Source organism: Bubalus kerabau, chromosome 5 (assembly GCF_029407905.1).
Source record: "Bubalus kerabau isolate K-KA32 ecotype Philippines breed swamp buffalo chromosome 5, PCC_UOA_SB_1v2, whole genome shotgun sequence".
Lineage (NCBI taxonomy): Eukaryota > Metazoa > Chordata > Mammalia > Artiodactyla > Bovidae > Bubalus > Bubalus kerabau.
In genome coordinates this window covers 92,333,633-92,358,065 of record NC_073628.1, presented here as the reverse complement: position 1 = coordinate 92,358,065, position 24,433 = coordinate 92,333,633, and the positions used below count along the sequence as shown (strand labels likewise).

At 34.3% G+C, this 24,433-nt stretch overlaps 1 protein-coding gene across 2 annotated transcripts in view; it reads left to right on the top strand.

The window, feature by feature from the left end:
* The window catches only part of KIFAP3 (kinesin associated protein 3), a 148,523-nt gene that overhangs the window by 33,434 nt on the left and 90,656 nt on the right, over positions 1–24,433 (top strand). For both annotated transcript variants that reach the window (XM_055582209.1, XM_055582210.1), the window contains exons 6-9: positions 5,581–5,680; positions 6,947–7,071; positions 8,908–9,006; positions 13,749–13,927. In XM_055582209.1, the coding sequence (XP_055438184.1) occupies positions 5,581–5,680; positions 6,947–7,071; positions 8,908–9,006; positions 13,749–13,927 (503 nt within the window). The remainder of the gene's footprint in view (positions 1–5,580; positions 5,681–6,946; positions 7,072–8,907; positions 9,007–13,748; positions 13,928–24,433) is intronic.

Here is a 24,433-nt window from a genome sequence, read left to right as displayed (position 1 = left end):
TCCTATTTGGAACCAGTCTGTTGTTCCATGTCCAGTTCTAACTGTTGCTTCCTGACCTGCATACAGATTTCTCAAGAGGCAGGTCAGGTCGTCTGGTATTCCCATCTCTTTCAGAATAATGATTTGATAGAGATTTCTTTAAATGCCTGGAACCTAGTGTCCTAATCTTTGGTGAAGGGCTCTGGGTATGAACGTATGGGCAGGAGGATGTCTTCAGTGCTCAAGCAAGTAGTTTACAAACCTTAGCCTTTAATTGCTGCTTGAATATTGTGTCAAGGTTGGGTAGAGATGAGAGATTAGGCTTTTTAGGGCTTTCCCTGACATGAGGCCATTCCTGCACATATGCCTGACCTTCTAGAGTGCCAGGAGTATGTTGGAGGCTTTCAAAGACCTGTGAGTATCTTATTTCCCAGTTTTTCTTTTCTAAGTGTTTTGGTCAGCCTCTTGTTAATTCCAGTTGGCTAGGCTGCTGCACATAGCTGTAATGTTGCTACTAGTAGTTTTCAGCAAATGCCCTGGTACTAAGGTTGTTTGTAAGAGCAATCTGAGTCAGGTTAAATAAAACCAACCCATAGAAATGGAGCTTTTCAGCAAGCATGCTGATGTATCAGGTATTGATAATTCACCGGAGTGTGGACTTGGGGGAGGACCACACTGTTCTCTCTCCTCCAGTTGCTGCTGGCCTACTGTTTTTCACAAATACGATGCTCTTGGTTTTCAAAGTTTCCACAAAGTTGCATGGAGGGGAAGGAATTAGGGCAAGTTGAAATGCCACAGAGTTCACTGTTTTTACCAAGTCAGCCTACTTCTCAGATAAATTCTTCTCGAATTGTCACAAAACTACTTGATTTCCAGATCTAAAAAAAGTTGATTTTGAAAAGTTTTACCAGTATTATATTTGTTTATGGAGGAGTGGATTTTTGGAGGTCCTTAGTCTACTGTTCCAGAAGTGCTTGGCCCTGGAATTCATTTTTGTTGAAAGTGAGCGGTAGCGGTGTAATTTTATTTTTTTCCATGTTTTATAGCCAGTTATTCCAATGTACTTATTGAATACTCCTTCTTTTCCCAAAGATTTGAAATGCCTTTTCTATTATTAATATAGGCTGGCCATTCTTTTATTCAGTAGATACTTCTTGAAAGCTTATTCTGTGCCAGATACTGCTCTGATATATTCATAGGTGTGTTTTGATGCTCTATTTTCTTTTCTATTGATCTATTTGATCATTTCCATTCCAATATCATACTATTTTTGGTATGTTTTGTTTTGTACATTGACTAGAGTTTTAGAATAAGTAGGAGACATGTTTCAGTGTGTTGATTTTTTTTTTTTGAAAGTGTTGTTGCTGGTCTTGTATGTTTTATTATATATTATTTAACGATCACTTTATTATATTCTCTAAGAAAATCATAATGAAATTTTAATTATGATTACATTCAACTTATAAATTAATTTGGGGTTTATTCCGATATTTTGTAAGCTTTCTATTTTCTTCTGGTTTATTTCTTCATTACCTGTAAATAATTCCCATAGCTGAAGGTTTTTTTAGACATTTTTCTATTCCTCAGTAAAGAAAAATGTTAAATTCATGACATTATAGCACATCATTTTCCAAAGTATATTCTAAGAAGTATTGAATCCTCTGGATTAATAATGATGAAATGCCTTTGGTAATACACGATTAAACAACGCTAAACCAGATCTTTATTAAGACTTTTTAAAGCTTTTACATATTATCTATCTATTTGACTTCAGAATAATTTTGTTCAAGGCCTGTATTATACCAGTGCTCTGGTATATGAATATAAATATGAGTATGAATATGAATAATACCATGAAATGTTATTATAGGATATTTTTCAATTTGCAGAAAAAATCCTTACTAAATGGATTACAATATATAGGGAATTCTTGTTGTTCCATAATGTGAATGGCCAGAAAGCTCAAATAAACTACTTTTATCAGCATAATAAATACTGATAATACAGTTCACAATATATCCTACATGCATATTATAGAAAGTTGAACTATGATCTCTATATAATACACATATTTCAATTTTTAATGATTTTAAGTCAGTCATGAACAATACTAATTTGAAAGTAGTCGCGTTACTGTATGTTTACTTAATGTATAGTAATTATCATTAATCAATTCATTAATTTACCATTTTAAAGCGAAAGGCCTAACAGGGATGTTTATCAGTCTAGCCTGAAGTTTTGGGGAAGATTTTTTTGCTCTGTTTATGCCTGTTAGCATCAGCTTAACATGACATTAAAATATTAGACTTATTTTTCAGTTTATAAGTTTTCTTTGATTATTTATTTGCTTCAGTGAAGCTAGTGCTATCTTGCTATAAACTGCTTATTATTTTTTTAGACTTAAGCTAGTTTTTTTTTTCTTTTTTTCTTACAAACACATTAAATCAGATTTTAAAAACCTGGCACTGCAGTTGCAAATAGAAATGAAAATTAGACCCATCACAAGCACGGAAATTGAAACTGTAATCAAAAATCTTCCAGCAAACAAAAGCCGAGGTCCAGACGGCTTCACAGCTGAATTCTACCAAAAATTTAGAGAAGAGCTAACATCTACCCTGCTCAAACTCTTCCAGAAAATCACAGAGGATGGTAAACTTCCAAACTCATTCTATGAGGCCACCATCACCCTAATACCAAAACCTGACAAAGATCCCACAAAAAAAGAAAACTACAGGCCAATATCACTGATGAACATAGATGCAAAAATCCTTAACAAAATTCTAGCAATCAGAATCCAACAACACATTAGAAAGATCATACACCATGACCAAGTGGGCTTTATCCCAGGGATGCAAGGATTCTTCAATATCCGCAAATCAATCAATGTAATACACCACATCAACAAATTGAAAAATAAAAACCATATGATTATCTCAATAGATGCAGAGAAAGCCTTTGACAAAATTCAACATCCATTGATGATCAAAACTCTCCAGAAAGCAGGAATAGAAGGAACATACCTCAACATAATAAAAGCTATATATGACAAACCCACAGCAAACATTATCCTCAATGGTGAAAAATTGAAAGCATTTCCTCTGAAGTCAGGAACAAGACAAGGGTGCCCACTTTCACCATTACTATTCAACATAGTTTTGGAAGTTTTGGCCACAGCAATCAGAGCAGAAAAAGAAATAAAAGGAATCCAAATTGGAAAAGAAGAAGTAAAGCTCTCACTGTTTGCAGATGACATGATCCTCTACATAGAAAACCCTAAAGACTCCACCAGAAAATTACTAGAACTAATCAATGACTATAGTAAAGTTGCAGGATATAAAATCAACACACAGAAATCCCTTGCATTCCTATACACTAATAATGAGAAAACAGAAAGAGAAATTAAGGAAACAATTCCATTCACCATTGCAACGGAAAGAATAAAATACTTAGGAATATATCTACCTAAAGAAACTAAAGACCTATATATAGAAAACTAAAACACTGGTGAAAGAAATCAAAGAGGACACTAACAGATGGAGAAATATACCATGTTCATGGATTGGAAGAATCAATATAGTGAAAATGAGTATACTACCCAAAGCAATCTATAGATTCAATGCAATCCCTATCAAGCTACCAACAGCATTCTTCACAGAGCTAGAACAAATAATTTCACAATTTGTATGGAAATACAAAAAACCTCAAATAGCCAAAGCGATCTTGAGAAAGAAGAATGGAACTGGAGGAATCAACCTACCTGACTTCAGGCTCTACTACAAAGCTACAGTTATCAAGACAGTATGGTACTGGCACAAAGACAGGAATATAGATCAATGGAACAAAATAGAAAGCCCAGAGATAAATCCACGCACATATGGACACCTTATCTTTGACAAAGGAGGCAAGAATATACAATGGATTAAAGACAATCTCTTGAACAAATGGTGCTGGGAAATCTGGTCAACCACTTGTAAAAGAATGAAACTAGAACTTTCTAACACCATACACAAAAATAAACTCAAAATGGATTAAAGATCTCAACGTAAGACCAGAAACTATAAAACTCCTAGAGGAGAACATAGGCAAAACACTCTCTGACATACATCACAGCAGGATCCTCTATGACCCACCTCCCAGAATATTGGAAATCAAAGCAAAAATAAACAAATGGGACCTAATTAAGCTTAAAAGCTTCTGCACATCAAAGGAAACTATTAGCAAAGTGAAAAGACAGCCTTCAGAATGGGAGAAGATAATAGCAAATGAAGCAACTGACAAACAACTAATCTCAAAAATATACAAGCAACTCCTACAGCTCAACTCCAGAAAAATAAATGACCCAATCAAAAAATGGGCCAAAGAACTAAATAGACATTTCTCCAAAGAAGACATACAGATGGCTAACAAACACATGACAAGATGCTCAACATCACTCATTATCAGAGAAATGCAAATCAAAACCACTATGAGGTACCATTTCACACCAGTCAGAATGGCTGCGATCCAAAAGTCTACAAGTAATAAATGCTGGAGAGGGTGTGGAGAAAAGGGAACCCTCTTACACTGTTGGTGGGAACGCAAACTAGTACAGCCACTATGGAGAACAGTGTGGAGATTCCTTAAAAAACTGGAAATAGAACTGCCTTATGATCCAGCAATCCCACTGCTGGGCATACACACTGAGGAAACCAGAAGGGAAAGAGACACGTGTACCCCAATGTTCATCGCAGCACTGTTTATAATAGCCAGGACATGGAAGCAACCTAGATGTCCATCAGCAGATGAATGGATAAGAAAGGTGTGGTACATATACACAATGGAGTATTACTCAGCCATTAAAAAGAATACATTTGAATCAGTTCTAATGAGGTGGATGAAACTGGAGCCTATTATACAGAGTGAAGTAAGCCAGAAAGAAAAACACCAATACAGTATACTAACACATATATATGGAATTTAGAAAGATGGTAACAATAACCCTGTGTACGAGACAGCAAAAGAGACACTGATGTATAGAACAGTCTTAGGGACTCTGTGGGAGAGGGAGAGGGTGGGAAGATTTGGGAGAATGGCATTGAAACATGTAAAATATCATGTATGAAACGAGTTGTCAGTCCAGGTTCGATGCACGATACTGGATGCTTGGGCTGGTGCACTGGGACGACCCAGAGGGATGGAATGGGAGGGAGGAGGGAGGAGGGTTCAGGATGGGGAACACATGTATACCTGTGGCGGATTCATTTTGATATTTGGCAAAACTAATACAATTATGTAAAGTTTAAAAATAAAATAAAATTAAAAAAAAAGAAAGAAATGGTTCTCTTCATTATTTCTTGTCATTCATAGTACTCTTATTTTGTTACTTTGTTTAAATTATATTTTATTTTTCTGTTTATGATAATAGACTTAAAGTTGCATGTTGTGAGTTTTAGTATTTAAATTTTTAAAATAGCCTTCTGTGTTAGAAAGAAGCATCCTAGTTTTTGTCCCAGTTCTATCTTAGCTTTGTTATTTATTGATAAGTAGACATTTAAAACCAATTACCCTTTCTATCAGAGTTGATTCTGAGTGATCATTTTTGTACGTCCCCTTTTTCTTTAGATACTGCCCTTGGTGCATTAGCAAGAGTCCTGAGGGAAGACTGGAAACAAAGTGTTGAGTTAGCTACAAACATAATATACATCTTTTTTTGCTTTTCCAGGTAAGTGTAAAAATTAGGAAATAAAAGTTCTGATATATCTTTCTCTCTCTGTCTGTGTCATTGCTTTAAATAGTAGATCACTAGTTTTCTCAAGTCTCCGTATGTGTCTAACAGTGCTCTGCCTCTCAACTTCTGTTTTCCATTCTCTGTCCCCTTTGTTGTTCTTTCTTTCAGTCTGCATTCACCAAGCATGTACATGTGCAGTAGGATAATATAATGGTATAAAGTTTAAGAGTTATGGGCTTTGGAAATAGACTCTCTGAATTTAAATCCAAATCCTGCTGTTTTTAGCTGTATGGTCTTGGTTAGATTACTTAACCTTTCTATGCTAGTTTCCACATCTGTAATCTTGGAAAGTAATAGTAGCAGCCTCTTCAGATAGATATTAGAAAAAAGCTTGACCTAGAGTAAGTGCCAGTAAGTGTTATTGTTTTTTATACAGTTGACCCTTGAACAACATGGGGTTGAACTGCACAGGTCCACTTGTGTGTAGTTTTTTTTCACTAAATATGTACCACCATACCATATGAAGGTACTAGTTGAATTTGTGCAGAACCACCAATATGGAGAACCCACTATAAGTTATATGTACATTTTTGATAACACAGAGGGTTGACCACCCCAGTCAGTGCATGATTCAAGGGTCAGCTATGCTTGTGTATATCCACTGTATATGTTTGCAGATGCGTTCCTGTTATGTATTCATGTATATCATTTATAGACATTTATTCTTTAGAAGGATGCTTATTGAGGCAATGTGAAAAGTTTCTGACTTTTCAGAAATTCTAGGGAATTTTTTGCCTCTGTTCTAAAAATGTGCCAGCATTAGCAAATAAGTATTTACTGAATAAGTACTTGGATGAGTAAAGTGCCTAGGAAACATATAAAACCTGATTGTTAATACTTAACTAGTTTATTTCCTGGCATCAATAATAGTACTGTTATATTATTAGTTTTATTCAGTGGTAGTCTGAAATTTTATTTTGAGGATATCTAAATAGTTAAAATGGTGGTTAGTTGCAAAAACGCATTTTGTTCAATCTTTAACTTAAATATAATTTCATTTCAAGTAAAGATTGTATTTTAAAATACATTTAAAGTAATCTCACAATTTTGAGTCTTCCTAGTATACTCTGAGTATGTTCTTTTATTAAAATATGCATGTAAAGTCTATTTTACATTGTTTGTACCAGTGTTCATCCAAAACAGATTTCCTGAAGCCAAAATGTATTCCTTTAAATACATACTAAAAACTCTTCTTTAAAGCTTTTCTCAGTTTCATGGACTTATCACTCACTATAAAATTGGAGCTCTGTGTATGAATATCATTGATCATGAATTAAAAAGACATGAGCTTTGGCAAGAAGAACTTTCTAAGAAGAAGAAAGCTGATATCCTTTGAAGCAGCATTTCACCCCACTGCTGTTGCTTGTGAGCTTTGGATAGAGGGGATTTTGTTTTGTCACTCACATTACTTAGAAAAATGCAATAGTGTATTGAAGGTTAAGATGAAGATTGAAATTAACAGAATGAATATATTTTCACATATAGTTTTGATCTTTTTTACAACTTTGATTAGGTGATAAGCTAGAGGAATAAATAATAGTTGTCCTGGATAACTGAATTTGTGAGTTTCTAAGTGGCTGTGCTATTATGTCCCCTAAGACCATTTAGTAAGCTGAAGTCTGGCTCACCACTGTTGGCCTATGTAGTTCTCTCTGTGAAATAATGTGACTTTGATTGGAATGAGTGTGACTTTGGTGAAGAACATAGTTTTAAATTCTATTTTTTCTAATTAAGTGCAAAAATTATTTTTAAAAATACATACAGATTTGAGATTCCTGTAGAATCATAGAACCCATGAAAGGAACCTTGAAAAATGATCAGTTTTAACCTATCATTCAGTCCAAGAATCTTTTCTGCAACTTCCTTACCAATGGATTATTAGTCTCTTCTTTAACATGTCACTGCTTATTCTTTAACTCATTCTGTGTTTTGGCATTCTATTCATTATAGTGCTCTTTTGCCTAGTGTACCAAAGTCTACTTCCCAATAACTTCTATTCTTTGATTCTAGTCTTGCATACTGAAGCAATATAGAATAAGGATATTTTCTTCAATATCCCATTTCTTATATTTAAAGATACTGATCATATTTCCCCTACAACTGTAATTCTTTTTTTTTTTACAACTGTAATTTTTAATTGAAGGCCCAGACTTATTCATATCTGTCTTCATATGATATGTTTTGCAGATGAACAAGCTGTATTGGTCAGTTTCTTTTGAACCCAAAATTTATTATCTCTTTTAAAAAATAAAAATATTGTTTCTTTTGTGCCCAATATCTCATGTTTTTACCTCCCCTTGGTGGGATCCCCAAGTCACTATAAAAATACACCCTCACACGCACCACAGATTTGACTTTTCTTAATTAGGATCTTCACAGGTTTAGAAATTTTCTGTGCGTGCTCTAAGTTTCTGACATCTAGATTGGTATTGACTTAACCCATGTGGATAATTTAATAATCCTAGAGGCCGTAGGTAATTTCTTGAGTCCCAAGTTTACTGAATGTACCTAAAATTTCCAAAAATTGAGGGGGAAACTGTGTTGTCATGCAAGTAGCATTCAACAAAGGGGATGTTTTTGAATACTTGGGGATCCTGAAGTCATACTGCAGTAATTGGTTATTTCTGCAGGTGTGCAGGGGACTGTTTGGGGTTATAAGATATAATTTTTAAAATGTTTTTCTCTTGCTTAGGGATATTTTATTTTTGTATGTAGTCTGAAGAGGTAGCGTGCTAACAAGCTTTTGATCTAATCAACATCCTTTGAGTGTACTAGACATCTGTCTGAAGTAGAATTCACTATTCTTATCAACTAAACCATTCTTTAAGGCTGTAACCTTTTTGGTTCGTGGACCCAGTTTTTAATCTGGTGAAAGTTGGAGACTTGTGCATATTTGTAAAATGCATATAGTTTTTGAGGATTTATGTATTTGGCGAAGCCTAAACATGTGTTTACCCAAGGTCTGCAAGCACATCCTTGAACCCTAGGTTAAGAAGTTCTATTCTAACACAATTATTGCGCAGAGAAGAATATTTTAATTAAACTCTTGGTTGCAGAAAATAACTGGATAAAATTGCACATAAAATTTAATAGTTTTTCATAGTGTTTTTCAGTAGGTTTACTTTGCTTCATTGAATATGGATGATCCTTAACTTGTTTACTTGATGAAGACCCTGAAAACCAAACCTTGAGAAAAGATTATGAAAAAACATTTAAAAAATACCAGGGGCTTGTGGTAAAACAGGAACAGCTGTTACGAGGTATGAATACCTAAGCAATGAGAATGCAACTGAGTGCTTACTGTACATTTAGTTTGTTTTATGTTTGTCAGATGAATAAAGCTAATGTCAGAATAATTGAAAATTCAGTGAATCTTAATGTGCTACAAAATCTTGTCTTTAGCATTGATATTAATGTTTTAAATTTCACTCTGCTATCTTTCCACCAAAAGGCCCCATTCAGTTCTTAAATCTATAAATTACATTCTTGAAATTTTTTTAATCATAAAGGGTTTTTAATCCAATGTGTGGCCTTTTCAGTAATAAGAATCTTGTTTCTCAAACCCTACTGTATGTTTCTTATATGGTGACAATTTTGTTGCTTTCTTAGGAAACTGGTGTAAAACTTTTCAAGATATATCTCTTTAATAAAAAATAGTCTCATCTTTCTAGGGTTTGTTGAGAGATTTAACAGTTTAATAATATGATTTTTCAGCCATTGATAAGATGCAAAATCTTATATCATTTATAAGAAATTACTGCTTTGTAGCTGACTATTGATTTTTCACCCAGTTTTTATTGAGATATACTTGACATATAACAAACATTGTATAAGTTTAAGGTATACAGTGTAATGGTTTGATACAAGTATATATACCAAAATGTTCACCATGATAAGATTGCTTAACAAATCCATCATCTCACATAATTACCATTCTGTTGTTGTTATGGTGAGAACAGTTAACATCTACTGTCTTCCTCTGTCTGACTTATTTTCCTTAGCAAGATGCCCTCAAGATCCATCTTTGTTGACTCAAATAATCAGAATATCATCCCTTTTTATTAACAAATAATATCCTATTCTGTATATATATGTTACATATAACATATGTAAGTAAATAACAGTATATATTTCATATATATTATCAGTTCAGTTCAGTCACTCAATCGTGTCTGACTCTCTGCGACCCCATGGACTGCAGCACGCCAGGCTTCCCTGTCCATCACCAACTCGCTGAGCTTGCTCAGACTCATGTTCATCAAGTTGATGATGCCATACAGCCATCCCATCCTCTGTCATCCCCTTCTCCTCCTGCCTTCAGTCTTTCCCAGCATCAGGGTCTTTTCCAAGGAGTCAGCTCTTTGCATCAGGTGGCCAAAGTGTTGGAGTTTCAGCTTCAGCATCAGTCCTTCCAATGAATATTCAGGACTGATTTCCTTTAGGATTGACTGGTTTGAACTCCTTGCAGTCCAGAGAACTCTCAAAAGTCTTCTCCAACAGCACAGTTCAAAAGCATATATTATATTTTATATAAATGTGTATTTCACATCTTCTCTATCCATTCATCTATCTATAGACACTAGGGTCGCTTCCATATTTCAACTGTTAGGAATAATGCTGGAGTAAACATGGAAGTGCAAATCTCTCTTTGAGATCATGATTTTATTTCCTTTGGATGTTTACCCAGAAGTAGGATTGCTGGATCATATTGTACGTCTATTTTTAACTTTTTGATGAACACCATATTGTTTTCCAGAGTGACTGAACCCAATTTATATTCCTTTCAACAGTACACCAAGGGTTCACTTTTGTCCACATCTTGCCAGCATTTATCTGTTGTCTTTTTGATAATAGCCATTCTGACAGGTGTGAGGTGTTATCTCAGTGTAGTATTGATTTCATTTGCTTGATGATTAGTGATGTTGAGCATTTTTCATGTGTCTGTGGGCCATCTGTATGTGTTCTTTGGAAAAATTTCTATTCAGATCCTCTGCCCATTTTTTAATTGAGTTTGTTTTTTTATATTTAGCTGTGTGAGTTCTTTATATGTTTTGGATATTAACCTCTTATCAGATATGTCATTTGAAAATATTTTCTCTCATTCAGTAGTCAGCCTTTTCATTTTGTTAATAGTATCCAATGGTGTATAAGAGCTTTTTAGTTTGATGTATTCAAATTTGTTTGTTTTTACTTTTGTTTCCCTTGCCTGAAGAGACATATTCAAAAAATTATTGTTAAGGTTGATGTTATAGAGCATCTTGCCTATGTTTTCTTCTAGGAGTTTTGTGGTTTCAGGTCTTATATTTAAGCCATTTTGAGTTTATGTATATGGTGTGAAAAAGTAGTCCGGTTTGATTCTTTTACCTGTAGCTGTCTAGTTTTCCTAACACTATTTATTGAAAAAGCCATCTTTAGCACTTGTATATTCTTGCTTTCATTGTCATAGATGGACAATTATTCTTGCACTCTGTGTTCTGTTCCATTGATCTGTGTGTCCATTTTTTGTACTATACCACACTGTTCTGATTACTGTAACTTTGTAGTATAGTTTGGAATCGGAGAGTGAAATGTCTCCAACTTTGTGCTTTGTCAAGATTGTTTTGACTGTTTGTGGTCTTTGTGTTTCCATATGCATATGTGTTTAAAATTGTATTTTATTGTTGGAGTGATCTGTGTATCATTATGTCATGTCCTCCTTTGTTTCTAGTTATAGTCTTTGGCTTAAAGTATATTTATCTGATATAAGTGTTACTCCTCCATTTTTCTGTTTGTTAGCATTTTCATGGAATAGCTTTTTCCATCCTCTCACTTTCAGTTTGTGGCTTTAGATCTGAACTGATTCTCTTGTAGGCAGCATATGTATAGGTCTTTTTTTTTTGTATTTTTGTATTTTTGTATCCAGTCAGCCACTGCATGTCTTGATTGGAGCTTTTTGTCCATTTGCACTTAAAGTAATTATTGATAGGTATGTAAGTGGCTCAGTGGTAAAGAATCCACCTGCCAATGCAAGAGATGCAAGAGAAGTAGGTTCAGTTCCTGGGTCTGGAAGATCCCCTGGAGAAGGAAATCGCAACCTACTCCAGGATTCTTGCCTGGAGAATGCCAACGAGTCAGACAACTCAGCAACTGAGCATTCACATACATACTTTTTGCCATTTTTTTGTTTTGACTAGTTTAATTATATTGACTAGTTTAATTATATTGTGCTTTGGTGTAGCTGGGCTTCCCTCATAGTTCAGTTGGTAAAGAATCCGCATGCAATGTGGGAGACCTGGGTTCAATCCCTCGGTTGGGAAGATCCCCTGGAGAAGAGAAAGGCTACCCACTTGCAGTATTCTGGCCTGGAGAATTCCATGGACTGTATAGTCCATGGGGCTGCAAAGACACACTCAGACACGACTGAGTGAGTTTCACTTTCACTTTGATGTAGCTTTCTTCATGTTTCTTATTCTTGGATTTCACTGACCTTATTGGGAATGTGGATTTATATTTTTTATCAAATTTGAAAAATTACCAATTATTATTTAATCAGGGACTCCAATTACAGTTATATTAGGTCACTTGAAGTTGGTTCCATAGTTCACTGATATCTTTACATTTTTGCTGTTGTTGTTTTTCTTTGTGTGTTTAATTTTGGATAGTTTTTAGTTTTGTCTTTAATTTCAGTAATCTTTTCTTCTCCAGTCTCTAAACTACCATTAATTCAATTTAGTATACAAATATCAGGTATTGCAGTTTTCATTGCTAGACATTTGATTTAACTTTATGTACATCTTCCATGTCTCTACTTAACTTTTAGAACATTTGAAATACAGTTATATGACTTTTAATATTCCTGTTCCATCATTCTAACTGGGGTGTCAGTTCTGGGATACTTTCAACTGGATGATTTTTCTTCCCCTTATAGATTGTGTTTTCTTGCTTTTTAAAAAGTAATTAGGTAATTAATTAATTTGACTGTGCTGGGTCTTAGCTGTGATTCACATGATAGTTGGGGCATTCAGGATCTATGTTCCTGACCAGGGATTGAACTGAAGCTCCAAATCTTAGCCATTGGACCACCAGGGAAGTCCCTCCTGCTTTTTTTGAATGGTTAATAATCTTTGATTGGAGGCGAGGCTATGTGAAATTTTCATTGTTAGGTGATGAATATTATTTTATTCCTATAAATATTTGTGAGCTTTATTTTGAGGCATAATTAGATTACTTTGAAACAGTTTAATCCTTTTTGATCTTGCTCTTAAGATTTGTTAGTTTGGACACGAGCAGCTATTTAGTCTAAAACTATTCCATACTACTGGGGCAAGACCCATATGAATATGAAAAATAGGTTTAGGATCCTTAAATTCAGGCTCTCCAGGTGGCACTAGTGATAAGGAACCCACCTGCCAATGCAGGACATGTAAGAGAGGCTAGTTCAGTCCTTGGGTTGGGAAGATTCCCTGGAGGAGGGCATGACAACCCACTCTAGTATTCTTGCCTAAAGAATCCCATGGACAGAGGAACCTGGCAGACTACAGTCCATAGGGTCACATAGTTGGACATGACTGAAGCGACTTAGCATGTACATCCTTAAATTTAGCTCTGGCTATACTGTACATTTTTTTAACACAGCAGCCCTTGTGTGTTGAAATTTTACCTTGTTTTCCACATGTATAAAATTATTTTTCTCTATTTTCCTGTTTTATTATTTTCTAATATGTACCTTTATTTGACATTTGATTACCATGAAACGTTTATCTTGAAAAAGGTAGGAATCGTTGTCTTATTTTGGTTATTGTGTCTTTCTCAACATCATAAAAATATTATTATATATATATGCTTTGTTTATTATAGCATATATATCAATGTTAATAATTTTCTAATGAATAGCTAGTTAAAATTTTAAAGATAACATTATCTTCTTAGAACTACATCTGTCACTTTAGTGAGTAGAAATGTTTTATTAAATTGTTGATTCGACGTACCAGTTATTTAACTCTCATTTATTTTATTTTTCCAGTTGCTCTTTATTTGCTTCTGAATCTTGCTGAGGATACACGTACAGAGCTGAAGATGAGGAACAAGAACATAGTTCACATGCTGGTGAAGGCTCTTGATCGGGACAATTTTGAGCTGCTTATTCTAGTTGTGTCATTTTTGAAGAAACTCAGCATTTTCATGGAGAATAAAAATGACATGGTAACTTATGTTGAAACAGTCCATGTTCACCATTTTCAAGTTAGAATATTTTGATAAAAGTAAACACATTATCCCCCGATTAAGATAATTCTGAATAAAAAAGTTATAATAGCAGTAATTCACTTAAGTAGCTTCATTAGGAAATATATTTCATATTAGTTAATAATCCAGATAATTGAAATTTTCTGAATAAAATATTTTCCTAATATACAGAATGAATCTTTCCATATTAAACATAATATATAGAAAGTAATTTTAACTTTAGATTGTGATTCAGAGTCATCTGGCCTTAGTATTTTCCCCTAAGCTCTTTTTTCTCCTGCATTTCTGGTATTAGTGTGTGGCAGTATAGTTTAGCCCAGCCTCCTCCTTCTTTATTGTTCCAGTTGGTAGCTGCAGCCTGTTGATTCTGCTTGATAGATCCCTTGAGGCTATCCTTTCATTCTGTTCCCAGACCCATTGTTTTAGTTAATGCGCTCTTTATTTGTACCATCTTCATTTTTGTATCACTACAGTAGGTTCCCATTTGCCATCTTGTATTGATGCAGTTATTTTTGATAAATGGTACAAAGTGATCATATATTATTTCTCCAGCTTAAAAGTATATATAATACAGAAAGATGTACAGATGGAATAGGGAATTCTCTGGTGGTCCAGTGGCTGGGACTCTGCACTTCCACTGCAGGGGTGCAGTTCTGTCCCTTGTTGGGAAACCTAAGATCTCACATGCCACAAGGCACAACAAAAAACTAAATAAATAAAGACAGAATAAAAATTATCTGCTTTTTTTCCATGTCATTAAAGAGTCTTTGTAAGAACGATGTTATGTTAAAGAGGTCATACAATAACCATACCTTGCCTTCAGATGCTGAAGTTGCTATACTTTTAGCTATTGTAAATAAGACTTCAGTGGACACAGTTGTACATGCATTTTTGTCTATATTCTGTTTGTTTTCTTAGGATAGATTTCTAGGAGTGAAACTATTGGGTCATTGGCTTTAACTTGATTGGAAACTTTTAGAACTATATGCTATTACAAGTCTTTAGGTGACTGTGTATTATCAGTATAAATGGATTCTCCTTCAGATAGTCTAAATATATAGTATTTCTACCTGTATTTTTCCCTTCTTTTAAAATCTAATGAGCTAGGAAATAACTTATGCTTATTGAATGACATGGTGTGCTCTTTGAACACCTGAGACTGATTAATTAGGTTTATTAAATGCCTTGAATTCTGATACTTGAAATACATGAAATTTTATTTTACCCAAAAATATTTAGTATGCATCATTTTCTTTTTTTTTTCTTTTTTTTAATTTTATTTTATTTTTAAAATTTTACAAAATTTTATTAATTATGCCAAATATCATAATGAATCTGCCACAGGTATACATGTGTTCCCCATCCTGAACCCTCATCCCTCCTCCCTCCCCATACCATCCCTCTGGGTTGTCCCAGTGCACTAGCCCCAAGCATCCAGTATCGTGCATCGAACCTGGACTGACAACTCGTTTCATACATGATATTTTACATGTTTCAATGCCATTCTCCCAAATCTTCCCACCCTCTCCCTCTCCCACAGAGTCCCTAAGACTGTTCTATACATCAGTGTCTCTTTTGCTGTCTCGTACACAGGGCTATTGTTACCATCTTTCTAAATTCCATGTATATGTGTTAGTATACTGTATTGGTGTTTTTCTTTCTGGCTTACTTCACTCTGTATAATAGGCTCCAGTTTCATCCACCTCATTAGAACTGATTCAAATGTATTCTTTTTAATGGCTGAGTAATACTCCATTGTGTATATGTACCATAGCTTTCTTATCCATTCATCTGCTGATGGACATCTAGGTTGCTTCCATGTCCTGGCTATTATAAACAGTGCTGCGATGAACATTGGGGTGCACGTGTCTCTTTCTCTTCTGGTTTCCTCAGTGTGTATGCCCAGCAGTGGGATTGCTGGATCATAAGGCAGTTCTATTTCCAGTTTTTTAAGGAATCTCCACACTGTTCTCCATAGTGGCTGTACTAGTTTGCGTTCCCACCAACAGTGTAAGAGGGTTCCCTTTTCTCCACACCCTCTCCAGCATTTATTACTTGTAGACTTTTGGATCGCAGCCATTCTGACTGGTGTGAAATGGTACCTCATAGTGGTTTTGATTTGCATTTCTCTGATAATGAGTGATGTTGAGCATCTTGTCATGTGTTTGTTAGCCATCTGTATGTCTTCTTTGGAGAAATGTCTATTTAGTTCTTTGGCCCATTTTTTGATTGGGTCATTTATTTTTCTGGAGTTGAGCTGTAGGAGTTGCTTGTATGTTTTTGAGATTAGTTGTTTGTCAGTTGCTTCATTTGCTATTATCTTCTCCCATTCTGAAGGCTGTCTTTTCACTTTGCTAATAGTTTCCTTTGATGTGCAGAAGCTTTTAAGCTTAATTAGGTCCCATTTGTTTATTTTTGCTTTGATTTCCAATATTCTGGGAGGTGGGTCATAGAGGATCCTGCTGTGATGTATGTCAGAGAGTGTTTTGCCTATGTTCTCCTCTAGGAGTTTTATAGTTTCTGGTCTTATGTTGAGATCTTTAATCCATTTTGAGTTTACTTTGTGTATGGTGTTAGAAAGTGTTCTAGTTTCATTCTTTTACAAGTGGTTGACCAGATTTCCCAGCACCACTTGTTCAAGAGATTGTCTTTAATCCATTGTATATTCTTGCCTCCTTTGTCAAAGATAAGGTGTCCATATGTGCGTGGATTTATCTCTGGGCTTTCTATTTTGTTCCATTGATCTATATTCCTGTCTTTGTGCCAGTACCATACTGTCTTGATAACTGTAGCTTTGTAGTAGAGCCTGAAGTCAGGTAGGTTGATTCCTCCAGTTCCATTCTTCTTTCTCAAGATCGCTTTGGCTATTTGAGGTTTTTTGTATTTCCATACAAATTGTGAAATTATTTGTTCTAGCTCTGTGAAAAATACTGTTGGTAGCTTGATAGGGATTGCATTAAATCTATAAATTGCTTTGGGTAGTATACTCATTTTCACTATATTGATTCTTCCAATCCATGAACATGGTATATTTCTCCATCTATTAGTGTCCTCTTTGAATTCTTTCACCAGTGTTTTATAGTTTTCTATATATAGGTCTTTAGTTTCTTTAGGTAGATATATTCCTAAGTATTTTATTCTTTCCGTTGCAATGGTGAATGGAATTGTTTCCTTAATTTCTCTTTCTGTTTTCTCATTATTAGTGTATAGGAATGCAAGGGATTTCTGTGTGTTGATTTTATATCCTGCAACTTTACTATAGTCATTGATTAGTTCTAGTAATTTTCTGGTGGAGTCTTTAGGGTTTTCTATGTAGAGGATCATGTCATCTGCAAACAGTGAGAGCTTTACTTCTTCTTTTCCAATTTGGATTCCTTTTATTTCTTTTTCTGCTCTGATTGCTGTGGCCAAAACTTCCAAAACTATGTTGAATAGTAATGGTGAAAGTGGGCACCCTTGTCTTGTTCCTGACTTCAGAGGAAATGCTTTCAATTTTTCACCATTGAGGATAATGTTTGCTGTGGGTTTGTCATATATAGCTTTTATTATGTTGAGGTATGTTCCTTCTATTCCTGCTTTCTGGAGAGTTTTGATCATCAATGGATGTTGAATTTTGTCAAAGGCTTTCTCTGCATCTATTGAGATAATCATATGGTTTTTATTTTTCAATTTGTTGATGTGGTGTATTACATTGATTGATTTGCGGATATTGAAGAATCCTTGCCTCCCTGGGATAAAGCCCACTTGGTCATGGTGTATGATCTTTCTAATGTGTTGTTGGATTCTGATTGCTAGAATTTTGTTAAGGATTTTTGCATCTATGTTCATCAGTGATATTGGCCTGTAGTTTTCTTTTTTTGTGGGATCTTTGTCAGGTTTTGGTATTAGGGTGATGGTGGCCTCATAGAATGAGTTTGGAAGTTTACCTTCCTCTGCAATTTTCTGGAAGAGTTTGAGCAGGATAGGTGTTAGCTCTTCTCTAAATTTTTGGTGGAATTCAGCTGTGAAGCCGTCTGGACCTGGGCTTTTGTTTGCTGGAAGATTTTTGATTACAGTTTCAATTTCCGTGCTTGTGATGAGTCTGTTAAGATTTTCTATTTCTTCCTGGTCCAGTTTTGGGAAGTTGTACTTTTCTAAGAATTTGTCCATTTCTTCCACGTTGTCCATTTTATTGGCATATAATTGTTGATAGTAGTCTCTTATGATCCTTTGTATTTTTGTGTTGTCTGTTGTGATCTCTCCATTTTCATTTCTAATTTTATTGATTTGATTTTTCTCCCTTTGTTTCTTGATGAGTCTGGCTAATGGTTTGTCAGTTTTATTTATCCTTTCAAAGAACCAGCTTTTGACTTTGTTGATTTTTGCTATGGTCTCTTTTGTTTCTTTTGCATTTATTTCTGCTCTAAGTTTTAAGATTTCTTTCCTTCTACTAACCCTGGGGTTCTTCATTTCTTCCTTTTCTAGTTGCTTTAGGTGTAGAGTTAGGTTATTTATTTGACTTTTTTCTTGTTTCTTGAGGTGTGCCTGTATTGCTATGAACTTTCCCCTTAGGGCTGCTTTTACAGTGTCCCACAGGTTTTGGGTTGTTGTGTTTTCATTTTCATTCGTTTCTATGAAAATTTTGATTTCTTTTTTGATTTCTTCTATGATTTGTTGGTTATCCAGCAGTGTGTTGTTCAGCCTCCATATGTTGGAATTTTTAATAGTTTTTCTCCTATAATTGAGATCTAATCTTACTGCATTGTGGTCAGAAAAGATGCTTGGAATGATTTCTATTTTTTTGAATTTACCAAGGCTAGCTTTATGGCCCAGAATGTGATCTATCCTGGAGAAGGTTCCATGTGCGCTTGAGAAGAAGGTGAAATTCATTGTTTTGGGATGAAATGTCCTATAGATATCAATTAGGTCTAACTGGTCTATTGTATCGTTTAAAGTTTGTGTTTCCTTGTTAATTTTCTGTTTAGTTGATCTATCCATAGGTGTGAGTGGGGTATTAAAGTCTCCCACTATTATTGTGTTATTGTTAATTTCTCCTTTCATACTTGTTAGCGTTTGTCTTACATATTGTGGTGCTCCCGTGTTGGGTGCATATATATTTATAATTATTATATCTTCTTCTTGGATTGATCCTTTGATCATTATGTAGTGACCTTCTTTGTCTCTTTTCACAGCCTTTGTTTTAAAGTCTATTTTATCTGATACGAGTATTGCTACTCCTGCTTTCTTTTGGTCCCTATTTGCATGGAAAATCTTTTTCCAGCCCTTCACTTTCAGTCTGTATGTGTCCCCTGTTTTGAGGTGGGTCTCTTGTAGACAACATATGTAGGGGTCTTGTTTTTGTATCCATTCAGCCAGTCTTTGTCTTTTGGTTGGGGCATTCAACCCATTTATGTTTAAGGTAATTACTGATAAGTATGATCCTGTTGCCATTTACTTTATTGTTTTGGGTTCAAATTTATATACCGTTTTTGTATTTCCTGTCTAGAGAATATCCTTTAGTATTTGTTGGAGAGCTGGTTTGGTGGTGCAGAATTCTCTCAGCTTTTGCTTGTCTGAAAAGCTTTTGATTTCTCCTTCATACTTGAATGAGATCCTTGCTGGGTACAATAATCTGGGCTGTAGGTTATTTTCTTTCATCATTTTAAGTATGTCTTGCCATTCCCTCCTGGCTTGAAGAGTTTCTATTGAAAGATCAGCTGTTATCCTTATGGGAATTCCCTTGTGTGTTATTTGTTGTTTTTCCCTTGTTGCTTTTAATATTTGTTCTTTGTGTTTGATCTTTGTTAATTTGATTACTATGTGTCTTGGGGTGTTTCGCCTTGGGTTTATCCTGTTTGGGACTCTCTGGGTTTCTTGGACTTGGGTGATTATTTCCTTCCCCATTTTAGGGAAGTTTTCAACTATTATCTCCTCAAGTATTTTCTCATGGTCTTTCTTTTTGTCTTCTTCTTCTGGGACCCCTATGATTCGAATGTTGTAGCATTTAATATTGTCCTGGAGGTCTCTGAGGATTATTGAAGATCACTGTGTCTGATACTGTTTTAGGATTGAATTTACTTAAATTAATCTAAAACATGTTTTTGTTTTCATTGATCTTATATTCTAGAAGAATATGACATGGTGATATATTAATATATATTCCTGAGTATAGTTAGAGTGTGGCTAAGTATTTGTTTCCCCTTGCTGTAAGTTGAAATATATTCTTCCATTTATGTGTTTGAAATGAGTTCACCTTTAACAAGTGTGCACAATTCAAATTGATTTGCCATAAGTATGTATCTACTATGCATTGCTTATATTTGTATTTAGATAATACTCTTCTTCTTATGTATTTATTCTGTCAAAAGATGATCTACGAAACATAATGAAAAATTATTTTCTGGTAAAATAATAGATTCAGATGCTACAATATAAATTATCTTATCAAATGTCACAAATTATTGGGGAGGAAAAACTGAGGATCAGAAAAGGTAATTCATCCAAAGTCATAAGAATAGTTTGATTGGCAGGAATTTTAGTGTACATGATGTGCATTTCATCTTTCATTGTGGAAAAGAATTCATTTTTCCTAAGGGTATTATATAGAATCAGGATTCTTAGAGCTCAATGAGACCTAATATCTATGTCTACATTTGTAGATTAACTGTTAATTATACAGATGAAGTAGCAGAGAGTTAGGGAGGTTAAATAATAAGCTCAAGGAAACTTCTCCAGGATTTGGCTTCCTACTCTTCCTCTCTGCCTCCAAGACAAAATTCATTTTATATTGCTTTTTAAAATAATATTTTTAGCAAGATATGAAGTATAAGCAATTTTTAAATGTTAGCTTTCAGAAACACTGAAAAATAATTACTTAAATGCTGAAATAAATTTGCTCATAAGTGTTTGATAAGCTGTCACTTTGCATAGAACTTTTAATAAAAGTACTAATTAACTAAATTTCATTTTAGAAGCATCAAATTGAGAGGGCATTATTGAGATAAAATTATTAAATTTAGCTTTGGGGATTGGGCTTTATCAATCAAAAACATGATTAGAAGACTGTGTTTAGTTTGCATAAAAAACCTTTCAATTAATGATTTAAATTGTTTTCATTTTTAATATAAATACAATATGCTTAAAAGGGACTAAGTCATTCTAGTATTTGAATTTAAGAACAACATAGTGTCTAGTGTTTAACTACATGATTGTCCTACCTGGCACGTTTTACATTTCATTCTGTGCAATGGAAATACTAATTAATTTAAAAAAAAAAAGCTCTCCAAGTTACTTTATTAAGTTTGCTATAACAACCAGTGTGTACTGTGGCTTTTTTGAAAGAAAAATATTACTTAGTATATTAATAACAGATGAAGCCTGTGGCAATTTTATTTAAAAAGAACGGAAGGGAGGGATAACTGATTTGTTTGTGACATTTTATTATTTATCTAAATAAAGTGTTCATTTTACTGTTGAAATGCACTAATATTGACCTTGCTTTTTCGGGTTATGTATTTTAAAGGAAATTTAGTTTGCATAAAGTCTTTAAATTAATGATTTAAATTGAGTTTTATTAGTATAAATACAATATGCTTAAAAGGGACTAAGTCATTCTAGAATATGAATTTAAGAATATAGAGGATATATATTCCTTGGGTTGCTTATCTTATTAATTTTTGAGCCTTGTTTTTGTATTTTGAATATAAGTCTTTTATCAATTATGTTTTACAAGTATTTACTCCCTTTTATGTTCATGTTTTTATTTTCCTGTGAGGAGCAAAGGTTTTAATTGTTATGAAATCCAGTATATAAAAAAACTTCAATGGATTATATTTTGGATTTGTATCTAAGAAATTTTTGCTTAACTTAAGGTCATGGACTTTCTTCAAAAAGCTTTGTAGAGTTTGTGGTGTTGGTGTTGTTGCTTTTGTTTTAGTCTATGATCCATGGATTTTTAGTTAATTTTCCATATGGTGCTTACATATGATTAATTAATTTTATATATTAAGTTAATTTTACATATGATATAATTTTACACATATATCAATATCCATGTTTTGAATATGGATTTCTAATATCCCTTGCACCATTCGTTGAAGAGACTGGCCTTTCTCCACTAAATTGTCTTTGTACCTTATTGAAATGCCTTTGTACTGTTGTTGAAAATCAATTGCCCCATGTAAGTGTGATTTTATTTTTAGACTCTTTTCTGTTCCATTAATCTGTTTCTACGCTTTTGCTGATGCATGTTTGTCTTGTTTACTGTAGCTTTTGTAGTAAGTCTTGAAATCAGGTAGAGTGAGGCCTCAAAAGTTGTTGCTGTTTTTCAGAATTGTTCTGGCTACTTCAAATTCTTTATCTTTCTATATATATTTAGAATCAAGTAGTCTGTTTTGTTAAAGAAAACAAAATATCTTGGAATCTTGATTGAGAATGAATTGAGTCTATTGGCAGGATACAGTGTGTTAACCGTATTGAAGTCCCCAATCCAGGAACATGTTATAACTCTCCATTTTTTAGGTCTTTCTTGATTTCTTTCATGATTTTGTAGTTTTAAGCACAGTATTTTGCACATATTTTGTTAGATCTATACCTAAGTGTTTTACCATTGTAATGACAGTTGTTCAAAAAGAAAGCATCAGTTTTCTGCTGTTGAATGATAGAATATAGATATATAATTTGTAGATCGACCTTCTTATGTCTTGAAACATTGCTAAATTTATTTTTTACTTGTGGCTTTTTGACCTGCCCACCTCTAGGTTTACTTATTCTGACATTAGCTATGACAAGTCTACTAATGAGCCCTTTGAAGATTTCCTTCACATGTGTTTTAAAATTTAATTCTTTTGGTGTCATTTTTTCTGTGAGATACTCTGTCCATTCACTTGTGGTTTTCATCTTTTCCAGTAGGGTCTTTAACATATTAATCATAGTTATTTTAAATTCTCTGTCTAGTAATTAGACAAGTCATATCTGAATCTGGTTTTGTTGATGGCCTTATCTTATCAGTGGGTTATTTTCTTGCTCTTTTGTGTATCATAATTTTTTTGTTGTTGAAAGCTGGATACTATGTGTAGATTAGTAGAGAGTGAGATAAATGATATTTATGTATGGAAATGGTCAGACCTTTTTTAGGTTTTTAATGTTGGGACTTAAGTCATTTTTGTCAGGAGTTTACCTGTTTGGTTAAACTCCAGGCATCATCAGCTTCAAATTAATCTAGCACTATTTTGTCTTTGGTGGAATATTGATTGCTAGAGGATTTTTCTCAGGTGTTCATGTTCCACCCTCTACTTCAGGCTTTTGCAGTATGCCTGTACCTCAAAGAGAATCTTTCTATTCATTTTAACTCTCCTCCAGTAATATACTGTTGTTGTTTGTCACTTGGCTTTGTTAATTTTGTGCCAGGGGCGGGGAGAGGGAGAGAAGAAACTTTTTCCATTGTTCTAATTTAGTTTCAGGCTAGTTTTAGGCTTGCCCTGTGTCCATGATTTTCAGCAGTAGGGCTTCCTAAGTCATACTGTCAACTTCTCTCCTTAGGATTTTTTTTCTGTTTGCTTCCCCTTGCTGCAGTGGGTCTTCACCAATGCTTCAGATGTGACAGGATTTGCCATACTTCCCTGAAGCTTAAGTCTTTTGTTTTTGGGGGGAAATAGGAGAAAAAAGATGTGAACAAGATTTTGTGCCTTTTCCCCGTTAACAGTAATGCCCCTTTCTTAGGCCCATGACTCGGTGTGGAAGTTTTCTACCATCTTCTGTCCTATCCCTAGTATTTCTTGTGACCCTCTGATAAGGTCCTTGGAAAAGAGTTTGCAAGTGGTTGCAAACTCCCTGAGCATCTATAGCTTCAGAGTTCTGTAGTCTCAGGCTGCTTCACATTTGGCATTTAACTAAGCTATTTGTTTAAAAGTTTTTGTTCAGTGTTCCTACTGAATTCTGTGGTAGCCCTCTTTTTCTTCAGTGCTCTGCTGCATATAAACCAGTGCTCATTAGCCTTATCTCCTTGGGTATGGCTGTTTTCCTTATATTTCAGACCAATTGATTTCCCTGCAACCTCAGCTCCGATGCTGTTTTGTTTTTTAAGTTGTGATTTTGTATTTGGGTTTTTCTTACAGTTAGAGTAAAAACCACATGCCTTCTCAGTTAAGAAACGTTTGTTGAATGAATAAATAAACCAAAAAAGAAGTTATTCGCTGTAACCGTAGAAGCTAGTAATAGAATTACAGTTCTGTATAATACTTGTCACTGGCCTAAGTGGGAATTATTGTGTGACGTTAATGACTGAATCCCACAGTCTGCTTGGAAGATTAAGCTGGGAGAAAGGGAGAATCAAAGTTAGAGAGTCTTTGGAGATGAACTTGTACTTCTTCATGCAGAGCTCTAGGATATGACTGCAGTGTGTCCATGGAATATAGATACACATCTGAAGGAAAAATTGTTGGATTGTCAAATTCCCATTAAAAATAATTGTTTACTCCTTGGCAT